General features: G+C 41.3%; 1 protein-coding gene across 1 annotated transcript in view; it reads left to right on the plus strand.

Annotated features, from left to right (window-relative positions):
• Positions 1-413: 413 nt before the first annotated feature.
• The window catches only part of sphkap (SPHK1 interactor, AKAP domain containing), a 28301-nt gene continuing 6058 nt past the window's right edge, over positions 414-22656 (plus strand). Inside the window, exons 1-6 of the mRNA XM_078244060.1 lie at positions 414-511; positions 12614-12673; positions 13058-13198; positions 14192-14456; positions 15833-19220; positions 21942-22025. Of these exons, the coding sequence (XP_078100186.1) occupies positions 419-511; positions 12614-12673; positions 13058-13198; positions 14192-14456; positions 15833-19220; positions 21942-22025 (4031 nt within the window). The 5' untranslated portion in view covers positions 414-418. The remainder of the gene's footprint in view (positions 512-12613; positions 12674-13057; positions 13199-14191; positions 14457-15832; positions 19221-21941; positions 22026-22656) is intronic.

The raw sequence follows: 22656 nt of genomic DNA on the forward strand, positions 1-22656 counted from the left end.
ATCAATAATTAATGACAAATGAGTATGTCAGTCCTGTCATTGACAAAGGCAGCCCAATGGCTGCAGACTTCTTCCTGAAGCCTTCTTTAAAATGTCCCTCCAGGGAGGAGATATATCTACTGTGCAGTGTCTGATTAGCTGACAGATTGTTGATCTTGTGCCAAGGACACTTATCCTTGAAATGAAGGTCCTGGAGAAAGGTCAATTGATCCCAACAACCAGAGGGGGAAACGCAGATGTGTGTGTGTGTGTGTGTGTGTGTGTGTGTGTGTGTGTGTGTGTGTGTGTGTGTGTGTGTGTGTGTGTGTGTCATGTGTGTGTCGTGTGTCATATGCTCAATGTGTGTCTCTGTTCTACTCTACCTGAACCAAAAACCTGAGGGTTTATCTGTGTGCTGTAGGTGCTGTGCAGTAACAGTATGCTGGACTCGTCGGAGTACTGGCTGAGGAATGAGAAAGCTCTGTGCAGACTCGGCCTGCTGGACGACGACACGGAGGGCAGCTGCACCATGGTGAGTAGCATACTGTGGATGATGAAACATTCGCACCCTTTTGGCCACAAAGATGGAGCAAGTCATCTCTAGTGTAGCGTCTCAAAGCTGTAGCAGGAGTCATGTTTGTTTGTAACCTCAAATGACAGCGAGGTGACGGTTTGAATTTGAAGACAGAAATGATGTGACGTCTAAAAACAGTACTTTCTTCAATATGCTTTCTGTGAGTGGCTTCTGGGCATGGAGATGTTTGGTGAAAAAGCTTTTGCAGCAGGTTGTTGGTTCTCCCTTGCTGCTGTTTAGTAGACAGTTCTTTTTCTTAAGGTTTGGTAAGTCACTTTATATATGTTGACAAAACGTGTTGAGAAAATGGACCTGATATAGGCTAATAAAACCAAGTTGTGCAACTGTAAGATATTGCTCATCTTTACCTTTTCCTTTCGAAATAATTTTGAAAATCTAACAATTGAATGATAATTTCACTCTGTTAATGAAATATTCTTGTTCTAAACTGACAATACTTTAGTAGAAACAGATGACCCAACCAGCAATGCAGAAGTCAGAAACCAACATTTTGAGACAAATAACTGAAGATTTGTTGAAATTTGTGATTGACCAGTATTTGCTCTAAAAGAAGTAAAGCCTTTTTTTAACTGTACTTCTTATGCATCAGCAGATTTTGCAAGAAGTTACTGGGAGAGCTAGAGTTGATGATATTTATAAATATAACTGAACACGATAGTCTTTAAACCTTTAACGAGAGAGGGCAGTGAACCACTGCTTTTCAGCCTTGTGTAAAGTCTTAAAGTGCTTTGCTCATGGGGTTTGATGGAAGGGAAATATCAACTTAAATAACTATACATTCATTCACAAATGAATATTCCATCCACGATTGTTTCTGATGTTGTCAGTCTATGCCGATGCTGAGACTGAGACTGAGACGTGTTGGCATTGTGGCCGGTTCTGTGAATGAAAGAAGGATTTAGTTTGTGTTTTGCATTCTTGAAAATCAGTTGAATTTTATTTGCATGGAAAACCAATGCATAATATAATTTCTCACAATCTCTTTGCTGCTTTCAATATACCAGAGGATTTTCTTTGAGTAGATGTTATAAACTATGCAATTTCATTCTGCTGAAAGATTGTTAAAAGCTCAATTTAGTCTCAGCAGGGAGTTTATCAAAGGAAGTTGGTTTTGGCATTTCTGTTGTGTATCACAAAAAACAACTATCATCTGTACTGTAACAAGAACGCTCAAGGTTTGACTCTTACCTCTGAATATGAGAAGGACACTCTCCCTGGACTTTAAGTCCTCTGTCTGCTCTACTCTCTGCTCTCTGGACTCTCAGCATGACAGGCATGTCAACTCCAATAACTGTACACATTTGTTCTTGTGGTTGTTAATGAGCCATTTTTCAGGCTCTCCTTGCCTTCTGTTCAGTGCATGCTGGGATAGATTTAGCAGAGATACAAATCTTGAAACACCACGACAAAATTATAATTGTTATTTGAGCTGACATGGAGGGGCTGACTCTTTCACATCCTGCAATCAGATTTTATGATTCAAGCTTCTGAGTCTATTTCTGTAACTATTAAGTTGCTATTTATAGTTTTTAATCATGGTGTTTTTTAGTCTTTTAACACTAATCTGCACAATTTGCCAAAACTCTTTAAGCTTGCAGCAATCATTTTACATTTCCATTCTTTACATGTTGTCATACATCACAACAGTTAGTAAGGAATATGCACATTTGACACCAAAGATAACTTACTAGAATTGGCTTTAAGATATTCAACGTTAATGAAATGAAGAAGGGTGATAATTGTCATCACAAATTACTCATCTATTTTTCGCCTGAACATTTTTTGCAGAATTTGATGTTTAGCGAGGTGTTTGGATTACTAAGGACATTGTTGGTTGTTTAGGCAAGGACATGGGAAAATACACCAAGAAAGAAAGCAAAAAAAGAAAAAGACTTTGAGCTGTAGAGGACACACATGCTTAATCCTCTCTGTCGCCCAATTCGAATGTGTCACCTTTGATCACTCTCTCATTGTAAATTGCAAGTTAAGCATGACTTGCATTCAGGATGTACATCTGTCAGTGGCTCAGAGGCAGGCTCTCCAAACAGCCGTTTGATTTCCTAAAGTGTATCAATTCAATTTCACAACAGACGTGGACCTATATTAACTGCATCAACACTAAATAAAATATATGAACGCTGCATCAAGCCCTGGATTTTTTTTTCATAGAAGATAAGGTTCTGTTCAAGATCCTTACTGTAGATTGGCCACATTAAAGACATGAAATACATAATCTCTTCTCTCTGATAACATCGTCTGAAATGTAGTTTGTTTTAAATGAATAACATGATCACCCACGCTTCAGTGATAATAATGATAATAATAATCAGTCTGAATTTCATTCCCTCAGGGGTGTAATCAGATCTCTCACCTTTGGTTGCAAAATACCTCCTATGATTACCTCTTTGCCAGTTCTTGGACTTTTCTGAAATGATACCTCTAGACTTTGAGCAGCGCTATCTTTGACCTACATCTCACTGATCAGAGCCTCAGCTTAGTGATCCAGGTTTAATTGCAAGAGCAGTGGGGTCAGTCTCACAGATCTGGATGAAGTCTGGTCCTAAACGAAATTCCCACTGAGAGATACAGAAACACATAGTGATCAGTGGTGTAGTCTATGTGATACGCAGGTATACGTAGTATACCCACTAAAAAATCTCCAGGATTTCCATATACCCACTTAAAATGTGGGTATATCCGCCATCATCCTCCCTTCATCACACATTTAAGACAAATATAAGTAGCCTATTTTATTTTGTTCTTGTTGCTTTGGGGTCAACTTTTGTGACTTAGGTCCCTGATGTGAAAGCCCCCTTACTGCTTTATATTCCATTATATTTTTGATATATTTTGAATGTCATCTGTGTTTTCCTTCTCATAAATAAATAAAAATATTCCCACTATAAATTGGTGCATAAAAGTGTATCAGAATGCAGGAAATTAGTCTTTGACGCTCAAAAAAACCCTGGGTAAAACACAGCAAACAACCATAACAGGGTTTTTAAGCCTTGTTAAAAACCCTGTTATGGTTGTTTGCCCCCCCCGCCGCCATACTCCTCCTAAAACATGTTTGATAATCATCAAGGTAACAGTAATAGCAGTAATTTAGCAAAGAGCACCATTCTCACACACTTATGTGACACTTTGTAAGCGTGAGCATTGAATGTTCCTTAAACCTCCCAGACACCAGCTGTATTATCTGGGACAAAATGTACACAGGACTCAAATTACTGCGAATTTTCAGAGATGTGACATCAGAGATGTCACATGTTGTTTTATGTCTGATACAGCTTCCAGTATATACTGATACAAGTTGAGGCAAAACAGTATTTATTCATTAACGTTTAGTGGATTTTCAGTTGGTAAACGGCCTGTACATCAGCCCAACATGCAACATGAGTCCTGTAAATTAGATTGATGTATGTGCACCATGGCTCTTTACGTCCTCATCATTTCAATTTTACTTAAATTGCTGTGTGTGACGGCTGGCAACTTGCAAATAAAGAGACTTGAAAAGAACAGGCTACTGCCCAAACTCGTACCTGAGTTTGGGATTACGCGGACGATTTTATCTTCATTGTTCTTTTGTGAAATGTAAAAGCAGAGCAGCTTCATCTTCGGCTTTTGTTTCAACAAGACAATGGTTGTTTGTTTCCTTGACTTGTGCATGCTTTCTATGAATCAGACGGAACTTTAATGCGAGTGTGAGCAGATGCAGCCCGTCCTCCCGCAGCATGGCCCTCAGACTCTGATGTGACAGATCGCTGCTCTAACTCTCAATTCTCCGTTTGTTTTTTTCACGGCCAATCAATCAAACGGGACCATATGATGGATGACACTGTGTGAGCAATAAATTATTATGTCCTGGCCTGAACTGTTGGGAAGCAGAGTGTGGAAAACTGAGAGAAAAAAGTGAAAAAGAAGAGGGTGAGACGTTGAACGCTGATTCAAACAGAATGAGAGGAGTAGCCACAAAACCACACACAGACATTAGAAACTGTCTGTGGAGAGTGATACAGAAAGAAACAGACCACAGGGTGATAAGGAGAGGAATTTGATTGTTTTCTTTTTGCTGACTTTGCATTTTTACTGTAGCTTTAATGGACCAAAGCAATTATAGTATTGAATGGAGTTTGGGGGGTTTGGTTAAAGGTTACAAAAAGTATAGTCTGATTTTATTCAAAGCTGACTATAAACCTCAATATCAAAATGAACCCAAATTAGTCCATTAGGTTGACTTTTCTAAGAAATGTGTAAAAATCATCTTTGTTTACATATTTAGGAACAGGAATAGTCCAAAAGAGTGAGAGCGGAAGGCCATAAACTTTGAGCTAAATATAAGACAAAAGCTTTGGATTTCCTGTGTTTCGCTCTGTCACCCATCTCTGGCTGCATCATGTTGTCACATTTGATCACTCACTCATGTTTAAATGCATGAAGTCAGAGACAGACAGACACAGTGAAGTGTCATGTTGCTCTGATAGTCACACTGAATTTCATCACACCCCTGACAGATTTGACAGCATTTTGTAGAGGAAGACGGCGTTCTTGATTTTTTTTCTTTGCGAGGCACATAGTCAGGAGAGACAAGTGAAAGAAGTAAAGACGAATATTTATTATAACAGATGATACGTCAGTGTTTGGGGGCATTCTGACGTGTTTTTCGATGACAAATCTTCTAAATTAATTTATTCATATCACTCTTGTTAAGTGTCATTTCTGTCACTCACCGTCACAAACAACAGTATGTGGAAAAACAACGGCAGAGAGAAACAGACTCACGCATACACAACTTGCGCATAACAGCAGCATGAATGTACTAAAGGCAGAGAGAGAATCATATTTTAACAGAGGCAGCAGCAGGATGATAGGCTAACAATGTTGGTGTGTCACCGAGCTATTGGATAGATGAGATCAGCTGATGTGACCAACTGATGAGAACATCTGATAAGATAATTGACAGCCTCGGACAGGACAGCAAGTAATAATGAGAGAGCATGTGTGAGAGGATTGAATGCAGATGTGTAAGAAATAAAGAAAGCCTAAGCATGCAAAGGTATAGTCTCCCTGACTGAATTGATGCTATAGATTAATTTACAAAATCTCTGAACAGATGATTTACATGTTGCATTTTTTTTATTGATCTGTGTTTTTCACTTTTGTGACACTCAAAGATTGAGATTGCAGTTGTTTTGTAAGAATATACACCACATTTTTCACATTCATTCAGTAAACCCGCAGTATTCCTCCTCACACGGTCCCTTCCTCTGAATATCTGTCTTCCTGCTTTGAACCTGGAGTCCCTGGAGGAGAGGGATCCATTCATCACTGGATTCAAACACTTCACACTCGGGGAGTGTGTTGTGTCCTGACCTGTCCCTTCCCGGGCCAGAGAGAGGGAGAACAGAATAAATATGCCATCAACCGCGGCAGGAGCACTGACTTACAGCAGGATCAGAGCAGGAAGACAAACCTTTCTTTCTTTCTTCTTCTTCCTTTTACAGTACTTTAGACTGTCCATCTGACAGTATGAAAAATTACAGTCTTTGGTGAAGGTTGTGCTCTAAAAATGATACCTACTTGCTTTAAAGTAGAAGTCCTCATCTAAAGAAATAGGTAATAATAGTTATTATGTGTTAACGATATTAGTTATTATGTGTTCTGTGGTAACTATTGATAGGGAGCTTTAGCTGTTCATATAGTTTGGATACAATACAGTTAGGAGAAAATACTGTATATGTTAGTCTCTGTTGATGCTTGCAGTTAGCCTACTATGGAGATGTGTGGATGAGTGGATCAGAGAACAGTCGGACGGTTTCAATGTAAAATTCCAAGCCAAAAGGAATACTTGGAATTGATGGTGGTGGTAAATATTAATGAAAAAGGACAAGTTTGTGAACGGGCAACACAGATTTTGATAATGAACAACTAAACACGTTACACTCTGGACCTTTAAACACACATGCCCCCTTCACAAATGCAGAGAATGCAATCCAAACCCTGACACACACACACACACACACACACACACACACACACACACACACACACACACACACAATAAGACGTTGGTTCAGAGCTGTTTGAAGAGTATGAATAAATGGTAGCAAAGTTGTAATTTTGTTGATTACTGACTGAAACACTGATCATTCTGTAAATTAGGTAGTATCACCTACTACTATCAGTTGCATGCTTGAAATCTTGAACGTGACATTTGGGGGTCTCCCAGGGTTGAAGTTTCACAGGTATTTGAGGGTTCAGATGGACATAATTACAGCATCTTCTCTGGAAAAAAAAAAAAAAAAAGGAAAATAACTTCTGCTACAATGAACACTATAAAATGGGACCCGTAGAGCCATCTGGTTCTGCTTGAAGTTTCCAAAAAAAGTGTTTTGAGATAACTTCTAATGTGATTTGACATTATATAAATAAAATTGACTTGACTTAATGACAATATTTTAACAAAGACATCTTAGTTGATATGCACTCCCCTCTGAAGATGATGTGATAATGATTAGCCTTAAAAAAAATTGTGATAACACATCTTACCACTTCTCCAAATGTGAAAACAACACATTAAAATGTTTGCATTTCAACGACAGAAGCAACTAAGCATCGACTACTGCTGTTAGTCGTTTTCATAGTCCTGCAGTGTTTTTTGTTCTCTTGTATGAACCTATTAACACAATTCTGCCCATATTTTTTTTATATATTTATGATCCTATGGTGACTGGATACATGTGTTGTCCCATGTATGCACCCCCCAGAGATACTATAAACCCCCTATTTTAACATTTTCAAACATATTGATATTAATCTTGTTGTGAGAAGAACCAGAGCAGCATCAGCTTCTTGATGTTCTCTTTACCCCGGGGCTGGAAGCTGAGCAACTCACAGCCAAACACTAATTGTGTGTGCGTGCGTGCGTGTGTGTGTGCGTGCGTGCGTGCGTGTTTGCACGCATTTGATATTCACCACTCATAATACTGCACATATCCTGTGTCTGTCAGCAGTAGAAAGCCACAGTCGTTGATCAAGTACACACTGTTCACATCTGCATTCAAAGACGGTACATTTCTTTACATTTAGTGGTAAAATACTTGAAGACAAATATAAGGTAGCTAGGAAGGAGCTCAGTCAGAGGAAAAAAGCCTGGACAACTTTAATGTGTAGCGTATGATTTCATCATATGGTAGTTCCTGTTATGCTTCGTGACCAGCTGATGTTTTGCATTTTATTAGCACGTACTTTTATGAACACAAAATAAGGCTGTTCATATTTACCAGTCTGTGAGATCAGCATGCTTGTCTGGTCTCTATACCAGCACTGTGTAGCTTGTGGGTCGCATCACAAAATTAAAATGGCAGAGTCACTGAGCCTTGTTTCCCCTGCAAAATTAATTTTAATTACATAAAAATTTAAATGGATTATAGTTAAAGTTGCCAGCCTCTGAGATAAGTCAAAACACGTTACAATAGCTATGTTTAGTTTCGTGAACTCAAAGTTGAATGAAGCTGTACTGTTGTAACAGCATTTTTCATGCAGCATCAGTAGAGCTTCACAGGGGGTGTGAGGAATGGCAGATTTACTTAAAATGTGTTGCTTAATTTTTTCAAGTAGCCATATTTTATTGTTGCTTTTTGGAAGAAAGACCACACACAAAACAACAATACCATATACAGTATAAAGGATTAAATGTGCAGTATAACAAAAGTACTATGTTTCAAGTCATGAAAAAGAGCAAAAAAGAGCCACAGTTAAAGAAAAAAGGGAGACGGAAGGACCAAGAGCAGCAGCTGTGTGTGGGAGGATCCAAGTAGTGAGCAGAGAGGGAGGGCTGCTCTGGAGGAATGAAGCTTTGATGAACAAAGGAGACTGAAATGTTTGTAATGGTTTTCTGTATTGACCACGTCTGTGCAGATTATTGTATGCTAAATATCTGCGTGTGTGTGTGTGTGTGTGTGTGTGTGTGTGTGTGTGTGGTAGAAAGAGAGAAATCAGTTGTTTTGTGTGTCTGTATTGTTAAGGTCTCAAACACACACACACACACACACACACACACACACACACACATTGTGCATTCCTACCATCTCAAAATAGAGGAATGACACCTATAATCCTCCATCTTTAAAAAAAAAATGTATCACGCTCGAAAACCAACATAACAGCTAATGAGTTCAGATGTCAACACATCCATCTTCATGACAATTGAGCAAACTACATCTGTTGGTGAAAACTGTGTAATATGGTTGAAGCTTGGACAGGGAAAAGTTAGTAAGGGGTGGAATATTTTTTTTTTTTATCAAATTACTATTTCCAATGTCAAGAATAATCTTTCTAAGTTTAATTAAGACCTGCAAAAATATGGAAAGGACACAACTGCAGCATTAAACCTTTTTTGCACACTGAACAAAAACACTAAGTAAGTGACCTCCATGTTTTCTACCATTTAGAACAAGTCAAGATGCCCTTTGTGTTACCTTGCAGACATTTTGCTGAAGGGGGAACTAAAACATGCTCTATTCCACTGCTGCCAGTTGCTCCTGAGGCTGTTTCCAGATTTCCGTCCTTTAAGGGTTATTAATTGTCCAGTTTGGTATTAGTGGTCTGTCAGCACAGGTGGTTAGAGTCACCATGAGTTTCACTTTGCTTGGTTGGGCCGATGTTGAGCACAGCTGCACAGTTACATGGGTTGGGCATCTAGTGAAGCGAGAAGATGTGGAGAGACACCCAGATCTCTCAGAGTGGTTGGATGGATGTCATCTAACAAACAGTCAGTGGTGTTTTCAACCCTGACCACAATCCCTAACTTTAAAGTGGGTATGATCAATACGTTTACATTAACAACATGATCACTTTTATGTGAAAAAGGTAACTTGTTAAGATGTACCCAGGACTCTGCAGCTTTACAGTGCCTTTTAGTTCTTTGTTTTGGTTTTCCTGCCCACAACCTTGGAGTTTTGGTTCACTCTCACCGCTCCCATAGCATCGTTTCCAGCTGCAGCTGGCAGCTGTTTCTGCAACAAAGCTCTAAAAAACATCCATGTGCTACCTGCTCAGCACCGCACAGCAAACAGACAAAGTTAGCCACTAGCTGGTCAACATAATGGAGCATTTAGCAGCTCAAAAGCCAGATCTTTCTCTCAGGATTTGGTGGAGTTCAAACACAGAGTTAAACCGAGAGTGGGTATCTTGATGATGATGATCTTAGATTCATCATCATCATCATCATCATCATCATCATCATCATCATCATCATCAATCTTGAATAATACCCTCTGTATCTGCTTCAACAGTTTACAGCTTGTTTCTACTGCCCCCATGTGGCCAAACAATCAGTGATGTATCAGTCAAAACTTTGTGTCCTCCTAACAGTGTTATGACTGGCTATCTCTCTCATCTGGAGCACTATTAAGCCCTTGAGTGTAGAGTAGACGTCTATGGTATCAATGTATCCAAACATCCTACCATTACTTTCACCCTCTCTGGCTCTTTATTTGTTTTCCTTTCCCCCTTCTTTATATTCCTCAACTGTTGTTTACATGGTCAGTCCTTCAGAGACAGGCAGAAGGTATGTCTGTGAAAAATCTGAACAGAATCAGAACATGTCCCTGGGCTTGTCTCACACATGGGATGACTAGACAGTCCTCTGGTTCCCAAATTTAGAACAACTGCCCCTCGGCTCTCACCGTCTGATGGGGTTAAATTGCTTCAACCCTTCTCAAGGTCAAAATCATGGATTACTCGCCTCGCTTTTCCTCAAACTGTGTGTTATCTGCAGACGATGAGTTGGCAGGCAGAGTAATGTGTGTTTGCCGCTTTTCCAGGATGATTTCCAATATCAGTACGCGTGAATACTGCTGAGTTGCTCCTGAGCAAGGGCACCAAATCTCTTATTTATATAATGTGATATGGATAGAAATGGAAAATTTAGTTAGATACCAAATTAGAACTCTGCAGGCTTGTGCTTGTTTATGCATTATAGTGTAGAGGAAAAGCCATAAGGTGATTCTTTGTTCATGGCACATTACCATTTTGATAAAGGGCATATATCTGCATCCAGATACAGAGCAAAAAGAGAATTGTTTTTATCAAACAAGGGTCAGCAAGTGGCAAAATCAAGCTATTGTCTTTGGTTTCAGTAAATGGTGTGGAATAATCTCAGTTCCTATTCGTATGCCGTTGACATTTAACAGCTATTCTGACAAAAAAAAGGTCCTCTTCACGCTTACTAAACTGATCTGAACAACAGATGAGCAAATGGACAACTGTTTGTACTCCCCAGTGCAGTTTTTTTTTGAGGAAAAAGTAACATGGAGCAATCCTCTTGGTATTCAGATAAATGTTATAGGTGACACATGCAGTTCATGAAAGGCAAAAAGGAAAGACAAAAAATGTTTGGTTTGATCAATGTGTGAGACAGGAAAAACTTTTTCAAATAATCAGTCATTGTCAGCTGTCATTGACTTCCCATTTTTATACTCAACTGACTTGATTTTCAAGTGGCAATTTTCAGCACATTAGACCTAATAGTTTGGAAAATATTATGTTTGACTGGAGGATACCAGATTGGAGGTGAGGGGGAAATTGGCCTGTTCTGAATGTGCTACATTACCGTTTCAGCTGAAGGACATTAGATCTGGCTTTGCAGACAGTTTTTGTTGTTCCCTGGCATCGTTCCTTCCTAATCTTAGCTTTTGCTATGGTAATAGAGTCTTATAAAGGAAAGGGAAAATGCAAAGTGTAGCAGAACCATAGCCTTATTTTGAAATATATTGACCTATTTATTGCAGCAGATGTGTTGCTTCACTTTTAAATCTGCAGTGAGAGAACAGACAGACAAAATGACATGATTTTAAAGAAGAAATAGAATAAACATTACATAGACACTGATGCTGGGTCTATTGTGGCTTATATTCCTTACCATGACTTTCTGGGAATAAATCCCATTGAATTAAACACAGATACATGAAAAAAGATAAAAGTCATGGAAAAGATACGCTATTTTGCATGTGCTGAGGCTGTTTAGAAGCATAGCCCGATGAATCAAGCACACCTCAGGTAGTTCAAGGGAAATTATTTCAAACAGCAATGTGTGTCGAGATGCGATTACATGAAACTATATATATTTTTCGCAGGTCTAAAGAGGAGAGAAGGGGGAAAGATAGCTGCAGGCAGAGTGGATATGGAGATGGCAGAGGTAAAAGAGAGACAGCAGGATCCCACCTGTGCGTGTTTTGCATTGACAAGATAGACTGCCTCAGTGACTCACATTAGTTTTGATTAGTAATGACAAGCATGACATATATAAAAATGTATGTCTTCGTGACTCAAATAGGTCACTTCTCCCAAAAACACATACACATGCTGACTATGTGCGCACAAGTGGGAACTTAACCCTCCCCCCTTAAATACGGTTGGTGACGTGCTTGATCCATTTAGCCACACAGGACTAACTTGGCTCTGTCAACTTAGATCAGAGGCTGTGTGCTGTAGAATCAAACAGCAGCCGGCAGACAGTCCCAGCCTCCCAGCACTGACATGATGACTTCATCACACACCATTAAACGTGCAGCCAGAGGCGAAGGTGGGTGAGATGGGAAGAGGAGGAGGAGGCAGAGGGTGTGACAGAAGCATGGTAAAGGAGGTGAGACTTAGGAAGAGAATAGCGAAAAAAGAGGTACAGAGACGGAAAGAAAATCACTGCTGATGGTGTATACTGGCTGCAAGCATCCCCTGAGAAACAAGAAAGTCTTCTTAGAAAGGCCTGAGCAAATAAAAGACAGTGCCTTACAGTGGTTATTCAGAGACGACAGACAGCTGCTGTAGTTGAATGACTTAGACAAAAGCTAACATTCTGTCTTGGTTTGTAGAATTAGTGCAGTGGGAAAGGCAATGAAGTAACTTTCCCTTTAGAGCACTCTAACATCTGACATCTAGGACACTTTTTACCCTGCTCCTGCTCAGCTTCTGTGGTTTAATCTTTCCGTTCCCACTGTCACTCTAATGTGTTGTCCTTCTCTTTTTTGTCTCTATCAGATCTGTTTTGTAAATCTGGACCCTCAGAAAACGGACTATCATGATGACAAAAGCATCAAGGTTAGCAGAATCCTCATCCCACATTATTTCCCTCCTCTCGTCCCTCATGCGTTATCCTCTTTTCTTTCCGGCACACTTTTCATCTTCAAGGAACTCTGTTCTCCGTATTTCACATTTAGTCAATAGCTCAGTTGCCATGGAATCAAAATCATTACCCATAATTAGAGGGTTGATTTGTTTAGATAATATGCAGATTTTGCAGCCTTTTGCAAAAAGAAACTTCAATAAGCATTGCACATGGCTCAAGACTTCTCACAGTAAGAATTGTATAACGTTGTGTCTCTGAGTTGGAACCAAAGAGAATGCATTACATCCAGTTTTGAAGTCGCTTGAAAAAAAAGCTTCTTTTGATCATTGTCTCTGTGCTCGGCATGTCTCCTGCAGAAATTGGCATCGGTGTCTCCAGACCTGCCAAAGCTCGTTGAATTGCTGACTGTCCACCAGCCGAAAGAAAATGAGATCCTACTGCTCGGTGGCCTAGAAGCCTCAGACACTTGCCAAACACACCCACTTTCCCCATCTCAGGTGAGTTTGCGGTGATGTCTTCAAATCCTTCCAAGTATTTTTAGCCTTTGAATTAACTGGCCGGGAGTGCGAGGCAGAGAGTGCAAGTTTTTGTCCTGCAATTTTGTTAGATTAGATTTGAACCTTTTGTGCTAGGAAAAAGCCACTGGAGGAACCTCATTTATTTGATCTACTGTAGTAATTCTCCCACATTCATTCCATTAAAAACATCTCATCCTCTTTAACATGGAACCTCGTGGTGGACAGAAAACCAACAACAGTGGATGACATTTTTTAGAATACTTTGAAACTTTAAATGGACAAAAAAATAAAAACACAAACTATTGCTGCTGACTTATATCCCTATCTTTTGTTGGTAATAATCTTCGAATGCAATGTTCCCTTACAGCCATTGACCATCTCATAGACTTTTTGAAGCTCTCCAAATACATCATTGTATAAAACCACTGTTGCCTGAGGGGCCTGCATGGACAATTAAACTTGCATGAGCAGATCCAATAAGTTAATGTTATATTGAATAAAAGGAAGAAAAAAAGGCATGAGAGCAACATAAACCCACTGAGCCCGGAGGTTTAGGATGTTTATAATATTATTTGGTTACACTTTACTTGAAGTTATCTACATAAGAGTGACATGACACTGTCATGAACGTGTCAAAAAGTCATAAACGTTTATGACATAACGCTTCTCTATGGTTAGGGTTAGGGTTAGAGTTAGGGTTAGGGTTCATGTGTCATGACTGTATCATGACAGTGTTATGTGTTCATGACAGTGTCATGTCACTCTTATGTAGATACCTTCAAGTAAAGTGTTATCTATTATTTTGTGACTGTAGCACCCACTGTGTGTTTAGGCATGATTGGTGTGTACCTTTGTGTGTGTGTGTGTGTGTGTGTGTGTATGTATATGAACTTTGTATATACATAATGTGTGTGTATTTATGTGTCCCTTTGTGTGCAATGCATAATAGGAATCTGTGCATGTTCCATTCAGGGCGGGCAGCAGAGAAGTACAGGTGTGTGCCTGGTTCAGTGTTCAGGGCAGAGGCGCTCCACCCAACCTAGCAACATCATCTTTGAGATCAACAAGTTCCTGATTGGTCTGCAGTGGGGAAAGGAGCAACAGCTTCAGCAGGGCCGAGCAGCCAGGCAGAGGATCGATGACGACACTAATCGTTCCATCTCGTCCATAGAAGAAGACTTCCTGACGGCCTCAGAACACCTTGGTGATGACAGCGAAGATGATGGTTTCAGAAATGGTGAGCCTCATTACCTCCAGAGAAAAAATTTGACTGATACTGTAGTATTGTAAAGCTAGCAAAATACTTTTATTGCAGTGCAAGATATGGTGAAAAGCCACGTCGACAAAGTTGTTAACTACTCTGACATTATTGCTGACATGAAACTAGAACTCAATATATAACATTGTATTTATTTTTATTGATCAGACTTCCAAGTTTATAAAACAAATACTGAGTTGAATGAAAGCCTGTATTTCCTCCGGGGGTTACAGCAACACTACAGAGGCATGTGTAGCAAGTACTGAAAGTTTTCTATAGTGACTGAAAATGTATAACACAAGTAAGAAGTATATATGTATTGCCTAGCGCTGTCAATCGATAAAACAATTTAATCTAATTAATTACATATTCTGTGATTAATTAATCGAAATTAATCGCATACGTAATTAACGGTGCCTGAACCGATACTTTTTAAGAAAGTAAAAAAAGAAAAGAAAAAAAAAAAAGGGTACTAAACAACAGTTGGTGACATTAAAGAATGGCTTGTTTATTGCTAAGGCCATATGGTCAAAATTAAATGATTTAATAATAATGTATAACAATAACAATAACTTATTTCACTAGTAAATTGCTGTTGAACGACAAAAACAACAACCCGATAGGAAAAGGACATTTACAATAACTTCAAATGCACCACGAGGCTGTAGTTTACCAGTTTCATTGAACGCACCGGCTGTGTTGTTTTTTTTTGTTTTTTTTCACCGGCTGTGTATTTTCTCCGACGGCAGCTGCAGATTGTTACATACCGGCGTTGAATCCTCTACAATAAAACACAGACACACTTTACACCGTTTATGGTTAGCTGTCAGCATTTTAACCGTGTTTAATCCAGCTACTAGCTAGCGGTAGGCTAACGTTAGCTGCTGTTGAGTATTGTGTTAACTAGCGTCACATGCAGCGGGGTTTGTGTTTCCTGTAACGTCTGTTTCAGAGCATCAGAGAGAAGCGCAGACATATCAGTGGAACCAGATTTTCGTCTGTATCCAAACGTCAATATGGAATGGATTAATCTGCGTTAATTTTTTTAACGCGTTATTTTTTCTCAGATTAATTAATAGAAATTAACGCGTTATTTTGACAGCCCTAGTATTGCCATTGTGTTATCCCAGTAAAGAATGAAATGTGTTAGATGGAAATAATTCTCTAGAATTTTGTTCAAGGGGAAATTGAATGCCAAACAAGACATGACCCAGCTCTGTTATTCACTGAAGGGTTAAATAGGGTAATGTACTCTTGCTGTGACACTTTGAGAAACTGGTGGAGCTGCTTTCTAATCAATGTGGTGGACATGTTTCATTTCCTGTTTTTCTCCGTTTTCCCCTGTCTCTTTACAGAACCAGAGAGTGGTGACCTGGCAGAGAGCTTGGTTGAGATCGCACAGAAACACTGCGTCAGACTTGCATGTCATAGGGGACAGCTGGCCCATCATCCGAACAGGGAGGATGCTGAGGTGAAAAGGGAAGGGCATCGGCGAGCAAGCCTCCATACTAAGGAATCAGCTGGTCACTATGCCACCAATCTGGCCGAGTCAGTACTGCAAGATGCCTTCATACGCCTCTCCCAAGATGAAACCTCCTTTGTCTCGGAGGCTGCTGTCAGCGTGTCCCTCTCTAGTTGTCCTTCCAATGCCACTGGTCCATCAAAGACCAAAGAGCCTTGCCAAAAGCGCACTTGCTCTTTTGAACTCCCCAAGATTGTTATAGTTCAAAGCCCAGACAGTTCTGACGGGACTGCAGAATGGCCAGAGACTCAGGTATCCAATGTGCCTGCCAAGGATATCACTGCCGAAGCTAGAGAGATGCCAGAGAATGGGACACAGGCTCACATCCCCCATCATAATGGAGCACACCCATCCAAACATGTAGAGGTGGCTTTGGCCTGTGCTGCCAGTGTCATTGGCACCATTACCAACCCACAGCTGACAGAACAGCTTGCCATGAATTCGACCTCAGAGGAAGATTCTGAGGAGGAGCTGCAGGAACCAGAAGAGGGAGGTGACTACTCCTTCTCCTCAGCCATGTGTGGCATGGCTCAGGTAGCTGGTGCTGTAGCTGCTGTAGAGCTAACAGAGGAGTGTGGGGAGTGTGGCGATTCCGAAGAAGATTCCGCTGAAGTCTACACGGCATCCCGTGGTCTGATGTCTGCTGCAGAAGCCTCTGCAGCCATCACACTGCACTGCAGTGTGGCACAGGGTACCAGCGTCGAAGCGTTTCGTGCCAACATTGCTGAGGTCCTACACAGGGAAGCAGCTGAGGTGCTGACTCAGCCACAAGGCTACAGGAGTGTCGCCCACCTGCTGGAGGCCACACATAACAAGATAGTAGATGGCATTACTTGTCCAAAACAATCCTACACGGATGAAAGAGAGATGGATGACTTAATAAATGAGGTGGCAGACAGCCTATTCAAGCATGCTTTAGAGAAAGCAAAAAAGCAAAAAGAACTGGAGGGTACTGGAAAAGATGCGCCAGGCATTCAGGGTTTTCTGCAGGAGAGTGTTAACAATTTGCTGTTTGATATACTTCGTCTGACACAGAAGAAAATTAGTCACATCTCTAGATGTGACCAAGGGTCATTTGAGATGCAAGAGGGTGATACCTGTGCTAGGGAGCCTGCTACCACAAAGGAGAGTAGGGATCCATTAGGTCAATTACAGTGCTTCATTGGCCATGGCCAGTCCACTAATTGTGAGAACCACTGCGGCATACTACACTGCACAGATAAGCTTCCCATAGTTCCTGGGCTGAAGGAGAAATATGTGCTTGAGGAAAGTGATATAATTGGATCTTCCTTTACAGCACACAGCAAAGAGCAGCACCAGTCATCATGCAGACAAAGTCAGTCTAAATCCACCTATTTGCCTGCTAAGGACTTCTTTGACCACCAGCAGATCCAACAGGGCAGTGGTGCCATCAGAGAACCTTTGAGTGAAAATCAAGTTCATAGCACAGACAGGAGGGGGCGTCTAGTGACAGGCAGCGACAGCAGACAGGCCTCCCTCACACCCCAGTCGTCCTTCAACTCTTGCAGTTCTCTGCTCTCTTGGAGAATGGATTCAGAATCCAGGACACCTATTACTTGCTATGCTGATGATTTGGCTGCTACAGTGGTGTCTATGGCCACAGAACTGGCAGCAATCTGCCTGGAAAACAACACTGGGAAACAACCCTGGTTCTGTGCCCTAAAAGGGATGTCTACCGAAGGGCCAGAAGCCTACTTGATCCCTGCTTGCTGCACAGTGCTCAGGAGGAAAGAGGCTCAGAGCAGCAATGCTGCCTCCAAGAAACATCGGGCACCACGCCTTAGTGAGATCAAGAGGAAGACGGAGGAGCAACCAGAGCTGATGGAGCGGCTGGTGAACAGAGTGGTGGACGAATCAGTAAACCTAGATGAACCGCAGGACCCATTTGCTCTCTTTGCCTCTGAAGTCACGGCCAGGATTATGAACTGCCCTGAGCTTAATGTGGTGGATACCTCCAAAACAGGCCAGCCACGCAGTAGGTTGCAGTGTGAGAGGTGGAGCCGTGGGAAGGCATCTAGTTATGAGAGCATTCCAGAAGAAGACGCAGACCCCTCAGGCACACTCAACACCCTGGGTCTTGGAAGTCGGTTAGGTCAGAACTTGAGCCGTGGTAGCTCAATCTCTAAGCAGTCCAGCTGTGAGAGCATCACAGATGAGTTCTCACAGTTCATGGTAAACCAGATGGAGACTGAGGGAAGGGGCTTTGACCTTCTGCTGGACTACTACGCAGGGAAAAATGCCAGCAGCATTCTGACTGCAGCTGTACAACAGGCTGCATCAAAGAAAAATGGTCACCTTAATGTCAGGACCTCATCCTGCCTGTCCAAACAGTCTAGCACAGAGAGCATCACAGAGGAGTTCTACAGGTTTATGCTTCGGGACATGGACAAGGAGAACCGAGAGTATGGCATCGCCAAGACTAAGGAGTGGAGCAACAGCCTGTTCCCCCCGTCCCCTAGAACACCCTTCTGTATAAGACAGTCCTCTGTCCCAGACCGGCGCTCCTCAGACTCACGACTGACTGTCAACTCACCCATTAAAGCAAACTCTTTTGATGGATTCGCCCGCAATGTGCATGGAGACACGCTAAATATCTTCCCCACCAACTCAGTGTCAGCCACAGGACTGTGTAAGTCAGACTCCTGCCTCTATCAAAGGGGTAAGACTGACCATATTACTGATATGCTGATTCATGAGACCTGGTCGAGCTCCATTGAGTCCTTGATGAGAAAGAACAAGATTATTGCTGATCCAGAGGACAGTATTGAGCTGGAGGCTGCAGGAGACTCCCAGCCCCATGTGCAGCAGTTTGCCAATCGCCTGGCAGCTGACATTGTAGATATAGGTAGGTCTGTACTGGGGGGCCAGCAAGATGTAGCTGGGGGTCCACCTGGGATGCTCTCACAGCCGCACATGCCTGTTGGTGAAAGGAGGAGGGGGTTCAAACAATCTCATCTAAGTTGTAGTCGGAGAAGGTCCAGTCAGGAGCAAACTGGTACCACAGTAGCGTCTGGGACGAGTCATAGCAGCTCACCCCGCATGAGGGGCCCCAGAGATGTGCCACTGATCCACATTGAGGGAGATCAGAGGGATGAAGAGACTATTTTAAACCCTGAAAGGACAGGAGGAGGACCTCAGGAAACACCCCCAGACGTGTCAACTACCAAGCGTACGGAGAGAGCAACGGCCAACTGCAGCAGGTAGTACAGTGCTCACTGTCCTCCTGTGTGAGAGTCAGACGCCTCCCTTCAGGCAGAATGTTTGTTTTGTATAGCCTAGCACCAGAATCATCATCATACTAGATGTGAAAAGTAGAGATGAATCTGTATTAAAAGAGAGAGAGAAATAAAGAATCACATGTTTTTTTAAGGTAAAAATTAAAAGCTGTCTGAGAAAATTAGCACTAAACAAAAGTAGTCCAGGCCCTACAAATGTCCAAACTATTTTTAGAGATTTTCTGATCAAAGAGAGGTACACAGATCGTCTGTACATTCACTGTGAAAATGTATCTATTTTAGCAGTGTGTGAGGTTTGATAAACCTTTGGTTAGGCTGTGACTCATACTATCTGGGTGATGAACTGTGTGTGCAGAAAGCTTTTAGTGCCTTCATCTTTTATCCACTATGGGGCTGTTTGACTCACTTTGATCGGTACAAGCTGCACTTATATTTGGCTAACCCACTAAAACCACAAGACACTCAATATGTATTTAGATTACATTGACACAACTAAAATAGCAAGGAATTTGGGTGTCACATTAGGTTAAAGCTTGCTTGGGAGAAGTTGTTTGGCAGCTTTTGAAAGAATGGTGTTTATATAAAGTCAGTTAATTTGTAATAAGGGTATGTAGTCCTTCTGATTATTACATATTAGACATGGTCAGTCTTACATGTTTTATTCAAACTAGGCAAAATCAAAGACAAAATTCACTCTAGTTCTAAAAACTCAAAGTTTCTGATTGGCAAAGACATTTTAGTGCATATTTTGGGGGTAATGACGACTGGAGCAGTTCATAGTGCGTCTCAATCTGGAGTCAAATGAACCTGCTGAAAATGTATAAGTGGAAAGACCTGCTAATATGCAAGATAGGTATATAGAGGAAAGTGAAAATGTAATATCCATATGTAGGGAATCAGATGGAGTGTTTTAAAGACATTCAGATCCTCAAAATAAGACTTGTTCAATAGTAAATGAGAGGAAAACAGCTGAAAGGCTCCCAAGCCTCTGGAGAGTCACAAGACATGCTCCTTTTCACTTTACAATACATGTAATCCAGGAACAAGTGGAGTGCATCTGTTTGTCCCCTGTGTAAGAGTGGAACGCAATCACTCGCCTAGTCAATAAAACCTGATTTCCCTCAGGAATTGTCGAGGATGGCAGCCCTCAATCATCTGATTATGACTTAATTTAATCAGTTTCCTGAGAAACACTGAAATCCAACAGTGCCGCTGTGGAGTGTAGTTTGCTGATGCACTAAAGATATTGAAATTAATTAGCTTTTTTTATGTGGTGCATAGGTATTTCAAGTTCCAAAGGCTTGTCATTTGTATGAAGTTACTGTACTCTATAATTTTTAGAGCCGAAACTGTCCCAATACTGCCTTCACTCCTTAAAATGCATTTTAGAAAACTTAGGGTTATACATGATGAACAGAGGAACATTGGAACAACATTGGGGAAAAAAGTAACTACACATTGCAGCAGACATTGTGCAAAACTATTCGATGGTCATTCCCACCATCTTCCGGTTTGCTCTCCCCAGCAGTGAGAGGGAAAGGCCAGCTGTGGCGGTGGCTGCAGTAGTGAAGAGCGACAAGCGTTCTATGAGTGCTAGCAGTGAAGAGAGCATGGGGAGCTGGTCCCATATAACCCCCGAGGATGACCCCCACGAGGAGACCAGTAGTTTTATCCAGCTGAGTGAGGGGTCAGTAACCGTTGCTCCTTGATACTGCTCCAAACACTGCTGCTCCCACCCTCACCCCACTCTCATTGGCCCATTGCTACTGACACTTGTGCTCTCCTGTGCCAATGCCAATTTACTCCCTGCTGCTGCAATATCCACACCTGCTAAGGCAGTGTATGGCAGAGAGCTCACTTCATAAAGCCCTCTTCATAGCTCACATACAGGGTTAGACCCTGCCTGCACCTCACGCACAACTGCTTGCAGTAGTAGGCTGCAGTGGTATGTGGCAGTGACTTCACATCAAAAGTCTTTAGTTCAGAACACTTGCCTCACCATACTTTGCTTTATCAAATTCCCATTCGTTGTAGCCAACTACACCAATGTTTTTAACTTTGAGTCACTGCTCTGTGCTTGCTAGTTGAAAAAGGCTAACTCTACCTTAAAAGCAATGTATGTGTTTGTGATTATGTATCAAATTATATTACAAACACCAAAGTAAGCATTGTTAATTGCATATTTAAATGCATTTAATTCTAAAGACACTGATGTGTGGATTAGAGTGAAAAGGGGAAGCTGCTCAGTGTGGCAGTCATTTAAGATATTTGCTTTTTGCTTAGTTAACTGCAGTAGTAGTTGTCTGCACCACCATAACACTCGCTGTACCTCGTAACCTCTCCATCTACCTGCTTACTTTAACTTCACCTCATTCCCCGTTCCATGTTGTGTGACACAAGGGCACGGCTGCCAGCCCTGCCTGTCCACCCTACCCGCCTAAACTACCTCCAAATCTCCTCATCTTCATATTCAGACAGGCTTGCTGCTGGACAAAAATCCCGTTCTCCCACTTAGAGAGTCCGATACTGCTGCAGCTGCTATTTATATGTTGATCACTCGCTAATGACCAACATGACCTGCATCATTGTGCCTAGTTATTGTTCTCTTCACAAGAAGGTGGTCATGTCTCATGTCTTGAGATAACATGCGAATGCTCCTATCTGTTTTTTTAAATTGGTTAACAGGAATGGAACCAGCAGCGCATCCAGCCTAGGCCTGGCAGACCTGGATGCTTTTTCTGATGTGCTCACTCAGAGCACAGTAATCAGGTAACTGTCACAGGCCGTTGCTGAAGTATTTCTCATTAATGTGTCTCTCTGATGCCCATTATCATTTTTTTTCTAATAAGACAGAACAGCTGTAGATATATTGCTTTTTCTCATTTTCTCACCTAGAGAACAGCGATCAGGTGTCCTGTAACTGTGACAGGCTGCTGGACTAATAGTCATCCACATGACAGATTATAACTAATTACATATTCCGTCATTCTAGCAAATATCATAATGTTCTGTTTATTAGACATGAAGGCCTCTCCAGTCTGCTGCATTTCTTCTATTCTGTTATTTATCTATATATGTATCTCAACTGTTACGTTTAAAGCACGTTCAGATTAACAGTGTATAATATATACTTACACTATAGGAATAGTAAATAGCAATAGACATTTTGGGTGAACATGATTATTTGCTTTTTAATATAAATTAGCTGAAATAGTCTGACACATAACTCCCCTTTTTGGTACAGCTTTAGAGGTGTTGGTAGGCCAATTTTGTTTCCTTTGGAAGGGGACTAGTTGTTTCCAGTCTCTATGCTATGCTGACCAGCTGTTGGCGGTAGTTTTATATTTAACGTACAGACATAAGAGTGGTATCAATTTTCTCATCTAACCCTTGGCAAGAA

This window comes from Sander vitreus, chromosome 3, assembly GCF_031162955.1.
Source record: "Sander vitreus isolate 19-12246 chromosome 3, sanVit1, whole genome shotgun sequence".
NCBI classification, from domain to species: Eukaryota; Metazoa; Chordata; class Actinopteri; order Perciformes; family Percidae; genus Sander; species Sander vitreus.